The sequence below is a fragment of the Aythya ferina genome (assembly GCF_964211825.1).
Source record: "Aythya ferina genome assembly, chromosome: 5".
Classification (NCBI taxonomy): domain Eukaryota; kingdom Metazoa; phylum Chordata; class Aves; order Anseriformes; family Anatidae; genus Aythya; species Aythya ferina.
In genome coordinates this window covers 3974005-3982435 of record NC_140301.1, presented here as the reverse complement: position 1 = coordinate 3982435, position 8431 = coordinate 3974005, and the positions used below count along the sequence as shown (strand labels likewise).

Sequence of the window (8431 nt, the reverse complement as noted above, 5' to 3'; positions counted from 1 at the left end):
CCCTTCTGCTCTCACAAAACCCGTCATTTTGAGGAGAAAACCATTAAAACTGGGAAATAAATAAATAAATTAAGCGTGGGGGGGGGATGAGGAGAGGAGAGGCGGGCCGGGGCGGGGCCGGGCCGCTCGGTGAGTCGGGGCGCGGCTGGTGCCGCCTGGCCGCCCGCAGCCCGAGCCGTCGCTGCCCGAGCGCCGCAGCCGCCGCTTCGCAGCCCCGGAGGAGCCGGAGCCGGAGCCGCCGTCGGGGGAGGCGGAGGCGGGGGCAGGATGGTGGGAGGCCGCGGCGGGCACCGGGGCACCGGGGGGAGGCCGGGGGGCTGCGGCGGCGGCTGGGGGGGGGAGAACGGAGACGGAAGGGAGCGAGGCCGTGAGTCAGCACCCGGCGGGGCCTGGGGATGGGGCCTGGGGATGGGGACGGGGACGGGGATGGGGCTGGGGCTGTGCTGATGGCCGTGCTTTGTGCCCGCAGTTCCGCAACCAGTACGACAACGACGTGACCGTGTGGAGCCCGCAGGTGAGGCCCCGCCGCAGGCCGCAGCGGGAGCCCGGCGCCATCGCGGCCCGGCGGGGATTTTGGGGGGGTCGGGGGGGTGGGGGGGGGTGGTGGGAGCGGTCTCGGTCATTAGTGGGAAAGCGTTTTCCCCTAATTGATCCACCAAGGGCTTCCCTGGTGGATAATAACACAAACTAATAACACAAAATAATAACGCGAACTAAGTCCAGGCCTGGCGCTCAGGAGGAAATGTGCTGGCTGCTTCAAGCAAGCCACAACAGCAGCCGCGCGTCCTCCTGACCCGAAGCATGGAAATCCTGACTTATTTTATTATTTTTAGAAGAAATAAGCGAATCTTAAAGTTAAAATGCTCGCAAGCATCCCTGTTCAATAAATAGCTTATAATCATAGCGCTGAGAGTCTGCTCAGCTGTGGGTGTCCTCAGCTTCCCACATGGTGCGGTGTCAGGGAGGCTTCGTGCTACCTGGCCGAGTTGCGATTTGCACTTGAATTGGTAACTCCATTACCTCTGAATCAGTTCCACATTGCATGTGTGTGCTTCTAAATCTTACAAAGGCTGTGCTGAGTTAAGAACAGGTGTCTTAGGGTTTTAGAAGCAAACACCTGATGCAGCTGAGGTGGTTAATTGCCTCTTTTTCTGCTATGCATGCTTCAAGGTAAGGAACTTATGGAAAATAGGAGTCTTTTCTCCATTTGGTAAAGCTCAAGACGTGTTTTAACTACAGCAACATGGCTTGTTTTTTACAAACCTACTATACCACTGGTTTGTGGGTTTGTATTACTATTGAAAATTTTCATCTTGTGGTATTGTTTTTGAAAGATACATTTTAAAATAATTGAAACAACCTTTTGGTGCTTTTCATCCTACACGAGCATAACCTTGAATGTTTGAATGTACTTTAGTCAATGCCATGATAGCTGTAGATGGCTTCGAACTGTTTTGAGAAATGCAATTGTTTATCTCAAAGGGTGATGAAAGCTTTGAGGAGATTTAACATACAAGAACGTGCCAATGATACAAGCAGCAACTTTTGGTTAAGGAGATGTGCACTGCAAAGTGTTCAGTGCAGATATTTACTGTTACCTTCAAACTTCAGTGCATGCTGTGAATAACATGCAGCTAAATTGTCTTTGTCCAGTTCACACGGACACGCACGTGTGCATAAGCGTGTTATTCCATGTGTTCAATACATTCTGTGTGTGCCTTGTATATTCCTTACAGCAGTCTGTATTACTCTCTGTTACTAATGTCTTTTTAGTATCTGAAAAGTTAAAAGTCAGAATTCTAATCCAGAATTGGAAGCCTGCATCTGCCTCTCATCCCTCTTAATGATCGTCTTTCCTGACAGATTCTGTATCAGAAACTTTAGTTTTGTTTTTTCATCTCTTACTTTAAAATTACTTTCAATAGGCTTGTACGGTTTTTAGGCTTTCAGTAGCTATCATGAAATGATCAGCAACACTCATTTCTACTTTTTCCATAAAGTGCCTTGAAAATATGAACAGCACTTTGATAAAAGCAGTTTAAAATCACGGCTCCACACATTCCTGCAGGTGGCTGGGTCACCGAGGCTGTTATGTGATACCATAATAATTCTGGGCATTGTTAGTAGAGGAGCGAAGAATAACCATTTTGGGGGAATATTTTCTAATATGGTTTTAAAGGGAAGGGGATACAAGATTAAAGGCTAGGCAGGGCTTCCTGGCTTTGTAGCCTTGCAAGTCGTTCATGACAGTTGATAAATATCTGCTGGATGGGTCACCATGTTTCTACACTGCTCTTGGACATGAAGTACCTGTGTGTAGGATATGCTAAGCATCTAGGAGATCTCTCTAAATAAATCAAAACCCTTTTACAAACCATATACATGTATATATATAACTGAACTAATAAATGGAACTAATGCGAGGTGATTTTCTTTGCGTTATCACTAGCACATTCCTGTTGTAACAGCTCCAGCAGCGTGCTGTGTTTTAATACATCCCAACTGATAGGAGACAACCGTGTGCTGCATTTGGTAATTCCCATTCTTGCACAGCAGCAGTGAACACACTGATTATTTGAAATAGGCTGGCCAATTAGGGTGTGGAAAATTAGCTGCATTGCCCTCCGTGATAGTACTGAAAGGATGTCGCCTTGTTTTCCCACAAAGCTGCAGGCTGACTCTGCAGAACTTGGGGGGGAATTAATTTTCTTTGAGACCTCTACTCCTCTTTCAGGCTTTACTGCAGTTGACTAATAACTTGTTCAGAAGTTATTGGGGAATGGATGGTGAGACACAACAATTGCGTAAGACTCGTTTCTTCAGGAAACTCGATTAAAAGTTACATGTCCAGCTGGAAGTTCCATCTTTGAATCGCTTTGTCTTCAGTAGAGTCAGTATCTAACACAACAACAAAAATCTAACACAACGACAAAAGTTTTGTGATCCTGACAACATCAGACTAGTTCACCCTTTCAATTTTTTTTCACGTTTCTTTATATGCAATAGTGAGTGTCTCAGGGGCAGCCAGATTTGTGTGGGTTAGTGGTGAAGAGGAAATACATTGCTTGTAGACTTAAACTGCTATGCAGTCAGTTTACCTGTTGGGGTGGGGGGAATCAAAGGTCTGTACATCAAAAAAACATTGAAAGTTAATATTGAGGATTAATTTTAAAATGATTACCTTTGATTTTATTCTTCAGGGGCGAATCCATCAAATCGAATATGCCATGGAAGCTGTGAAACAAGGCTCAGCTACTGTGGGGCTGAAATCAAAAACGCATGCCGTCCTGGTAGCTTTAAAGGTAAGTTTAAAACTTGGTTTATAAAAGTTCTAGTTTGTCAAATTAGTTTAACACAGTCTGCACTTACTTATGTAACGTAAATGTAATCCCAGTTTCCTTTTGCTTTAGTACCAGTATAGAAACGTATTTTCAGTACCTATGCTAAGCAGATTTTCACAAAATCGTGAATGAAGTGAGTGAAAAAATTTCCCTTTAAAAGATAAACACTCCTCTACTTTTTTTTGTTAGTTATTAAGTAGTAAAACTTCATTTTCTTTAACATTTGAGCAAGTGTCTGTTCTTTCTTCCTCTTAGTCTCCTACTGAAATGGAGCTAGGTTTTTTTTTTTTGGTCTTCTGTTGCAAGTTTATAGGTTGTGGGTTTATTTTTGTTGTTGTTTTTTTGACTGTTTCATGATTATATTCAGTTCTTGCAGTAAATGTTAGCAGATTTCTCCACAGTGCTTGGCAAACTGGTCAGTCTGCCACGTAGCTTTCTCCTTTTATGCGTAGAGAGCACAGTCTGAGCTGGCAGCCCATCAGAAAAAAATCCTGTACGTAGACAACCATATCGGTATCTCCATTGCTGGACTTACTGCTGATGCAAGACTCTTGTGGTGAGTGTCTTAGTTGTTGACATACACAGTTCTGCAATAATAAGTGAAAGTTCATTTGTAGACTATTGCGAATGAAATCTTATGGTCAGCTAAGGATTAGTCTCGCTCTGTTGTACTATGCCAAAGACCTCAGTGTGAAATTCTGGCAGATTTTTAAGTTGTTGGCAGAAATCTTGTTTGTTTGGCACTAAATTTTGCTCTTTGGTTTTGTTACAAGTAAGGCAGTCCTGTCTGGTTTCCTCCGTGTGATGGGGTTTCCAAGCCATCTGAGAGTGTGCATCACCTATATCCCTCTAGTAGCTGCTACAGTGTACATGCACTTAAAGTTACTAAAAGCATACAGTGCCTTGCGTGTCAGCTAGAGGGGTTTGCCTTTTACCTGTAGGACACATAATTTCATCAAATGAGGTAAATATACGCTGAAAGAGGTTTGATGGGAAAAGACAAAGAAGGCATCGGAATAATTACCAAAATAAAATCTAATTGCTGTAATGTTGCAAAGAAATGTTACCATCTGTGGTTTTTTTTCCAGATCTGTAGCCTGTGTGAACTTCCACCTTCCCTTTATTTGTATGGCTGAAGTACTAATACTTCTTAAAGCTTGTGGTCTGCTTTCTAAATAACAGTTATAGGTCAGATGAAACAAAATTATGTAATGCCTCTGACCCTTTTTCTCAACAAGCTGAGCAGAAACAAAAATACGCTTACCTTAACAGGCAAGTGTATTGAGAAACTCATTGTGACTTTAATCTGTGCATTGATTTTATTTTTATTTTTTCCTCCTAGCAATTTCATGCGTCAGGAGTGTCTGGATTCTAGATTTGTGTTCGATAGACCTCTTCCAGTGTCTCGATTAGTGTCACTAATCGGAAGCAGTATCCTTTTTTTCTTTTAACACTCCTTCACCTTTTAAGGTTATTTTACACTTGTTCTCAAAATTAGTTTTACATATCACAACTTAAAAGTCGTACTAAAATGAAAAAGTTAATTCAGAGTTAAATTTTTCTTTATTTAAGATGCTTGTATATTCTCTCAGAGAGTGTTGATATTCAAGATGAGTCCTGAGATCTATTTCTTCAAGCATAGCCTTTGATACTACAAGAGGCTTTGCACAAACTACACAGTGATTTTGGTGCATCTCTGCTTCTTTCTTAAGAAAATGTTTTAGGTGCATGTTCCTTTGAGATTGTTTCCTTAGCTTTCTTCAGAAACGCAGATACCGACCCAGCGTTACGGCAGACGACCATATGGCGTGGGACTGCTTATTGCAGGTTATGATGTAAGTAAGATTTTTGACATGAAGAAGATTGAAGGAAATTGTCAGTGTGCCTGAAATCTGCTGTACAATGAGCCTTGCCATTGTGCAGATAAGGCAGTGTGTGTAAAATACCTTTTGCAAGCCATGAAGTAGGAAGCATACACAAGCATGATACAGTTTATGGAGCAGAGAAGGAAATGGTTTCGGTGCCAGCTATATTCTCTGTGTAAAAACTGCATTTTAATGAAAAAAGTGTAAACAAAGGTTTCTGTAGAGCACTATGTTTTACATTTTTTTTACAATAGCTCTGAAAGAACTGGATAAGAACAGTGGTATGATAAGCAGTATAGAATTACTCGGTGCATACATATAAGCTAATGTATCATGAAACAAAACTGTTAGAAAATATCATGTGTTCTAGCAGCAGACAGACTTGCTACGAGTTTATACATTTGTTTAATGATTTATGTTTTTTCTTCCTTTTAGGATATGGGCCCTCACATCTTCCAAACTTGTCCCTCTGCAAACTATTTTGACTGTAAAGCAATGTCCATTGGTGCTCGTTCACAGTCAGCACGAACTTACTTGGAGAGACACATGACTGAATTTACTGACTGTGAGTAAAGAAGCCCTGGCTATCTAGTGGTCTTTATCAGTTACACAGTTTTTCTGCTACTGCTTCATTCTTTGGATCTTAGTAAGACAAGAAAATAAATTTGGGGGGCCGAGTTTGGCACAAGTGTAAATCTGCACGAGGACAAAACTGTAAAGCAAGTACTACAAATTTTCACGTCTAACATCTGGATGCTTATTCAATCTAATGAAAAGAGAAGTTGTGCTCAGAAAAGCAGAGCAAAAAGTAAGAGGCCTCTGTCCTGTTTAACCCAGGGAAATACTTCTTTCTGTATCAGAGCAGGCATAGTATATCAGAGCAAATACTTAGGTGGTACATCTAAAATTGCAAATTTATATGAAACCAATGATGTGAAGACAAAAAAGGTGGAAAGATAGCTTGATTATTGCTGCTTTGGAGGCAGTGCGGTTGCCAAAACCAGATGCATTCAATTTCAGATGTACGGCTTCCAAAGGTATATATATATTTTTTTAACCAACTCTGCGTTTAGTACCAGAAATACCTAAGGAGAGGGGTTGCATCAACTGAGAATGGGAGTAAGGAGAAAATGAGTCTAGAGGTAATGCCATGTTCTGTATTTATCTTCCTGCTTTTATTTTTAAGGTAATCTAAATGAGCTAGTTAAACATGGACTGCGTGCTCTCAGAGAGACTCTTCCTGCTGAACAGGATCTGACCACCAAGGTATATGCTGGGTTTACTTAATAAGAAATTGCACTGCCATTGTTTTTGGTAATGGCCATGACAAAACTGACATAAAGTATGGCTGGGACTGAAACCTGGAAGCCAAACACTTGGTAGATAGTATCATCTGTGTTTTGTATGGCACCAGTTTGCTTACAGCTTCCTTAACTATCTGAGATTTATTTTTCTTTACAGAAGTGATACTTTATCTAAATCTGACATTGCTTCCCGGGTGGCTTCATTATATTTTAAAGTTAGACCAATATTTCATGTGTGTTGTGTACAACTAGAATTATTAGCTTTGCATTATAAGCATGGTCACTAATTGACCTGATGGTGTAAGGGAATATAATACATAAAATATTGATTAAATATCCAGGGTCAAAAAGTTGCAGAAGCTGTAGACAGGAAACATGAACTGAGCAACTGCTGAACAAGAAGCTTCTAAGCTGGTCTGTTACCAGCAAAAGTTGTTCTCTTTGTGGCTAGTCTTGCCCTTATCCATGTTTAATATAAATTTTCGTTCTTATCCCATCCTGATGTTTTCTAGAGATCTCTTACAATATTGAAAGTGCAAAATGAGATGGAAATCAATTTTGAAAAATCAGGTATTTGTTATCAGAAAGGAAAAAAGGAAGCTGAAAGCCTTGAATGGTGGTTTTACTGTTAAGATTTTTTAAACATGGTAGTTTTTCCAGGGAGTAAATCTCCCTCCTTTTCCTTTTCTAGTACAAACTACCAAAGAGGGAGTCTCTCTCGAAATTTCCTTTCTTCCTTTTAAGTAGACACAAATAGCACAATGAGTTTTATTATTCCAGGGGGAAGCTTTTGTCTGTTTCACAAGTGAAAGCTGTAAAGCCACAGAGTTATTTGCAGAAAAATGGTTCTCATTTCTTTCCAAACTTTGCTTAACAGAATGTTTCCATTGGAATTGTTGGCAAAGACATGGAGTTTACCATCTATGATGATGATGATGTAGCACCATTCCTAGAAGGTCTTGAGGAGAGACCACAGAGAAAGGTGTGTGTTTTGAATGTAACTAAGCAGGCTGTGTTAAAGGACACTTTGTGATGTTTTTATGTTTGTCATTTAAGTCTACTGAAGTTTTAGGAATGTGATTTTTAAAATTAGAAGTTACTACCTGACAACTGGAGACACTATATAATCTTAGCCAGAGACTAAGATGCGTATTGAATCAATTTATGCTGAATTGTTGGCAGGCATTTCCAGTGAAATTTCCTTTCCTCATCTATGATCAAGTTTGTACTGTTTTTGTACAGTGGAAGTACTGTTTTGTACTTTCTTGTAACAGCAGTGGCTACATGTGTTTCTCATGCATATAGCAGAGCGTATCCCCAGACTCGTAACGATCTGTATTAGCAGCTCTGTCCTTCTCCATGCTTAATTTGGATTTAATATGTATATGGATTTAATATGTGTTTTTTTTTTTTTCTCTATTTAAGCCTGCTCCGCCTGCTGATGAACCTGCGGAAAAATCAGAGGAGCCCATGGAGCACTAATTCGTGGAAGAGTTCCTCTATGTTAACCTCTGTGTAATCATACAGGAACATTTATCTCTTTGATGGTAACTATCCTCACTGATACGTGTCTAATGCTGATGCACTGTGAGGATTACTGTTTAAAAAAAAAAAAGAGGCAAACTGGTGCACCTATCCTTAAAAAGTTCAAAACTGGGTTTGTTGTCGTGGAGGGGAAAGGGGTAACCATTTTCTAACGAGGACATGATACTGTTTTTTTAAGGAAAAGCATACTGTCTACTTGGAAATAAAGAACTTTCTGGGAATAATATACTGCCTTTTGCTTTTGTTGCGTGGTTTGTTTCTGAATCTGAGCAAGTGGAAGGCGCGGGTCTGGGCGCTGAGGGGGAGCAGGAAGGGCGGGCCGGGCCTGAGGCGCTTTGTCAGGCGCTTCCCTCCATTCCCGCCCATCCCTGACGGG

General features: G+C 41.1%; 1 protein-coding gene across 1 annotated transcript; it reads left to right on the top strand.

The window, feature by feature from the left end:
* Window positions 1-109: 109 nt before the first annotated feature.
* Window positions 110-8281, top strand: PSMA1 (proteasome 20S subunit alpha 1). Its single transcript, XM_084520338.1, has 10 exons — window positions 110-270; window positions 470-514; window positions 3201-3302; window positions 3794-3897; window positions 4684-4772; window positions 5106-5176; window positions 5642-5771; window positions 6393-6472; window positions 7388-7492; window positions 7936-8281. Exons 1-10 carry the CDS (start codon window positions 268-270, stop codon window positions 7990-7992), a joined length of 786 nt encoding a protein of 261 aa, XP_084376464.1. The 5' UTR covers window positions 110-267; the 3' UTR covers window positions 7993-8281.
* Window positions 8282-8431: the final 150 nt, after the last annotated feature.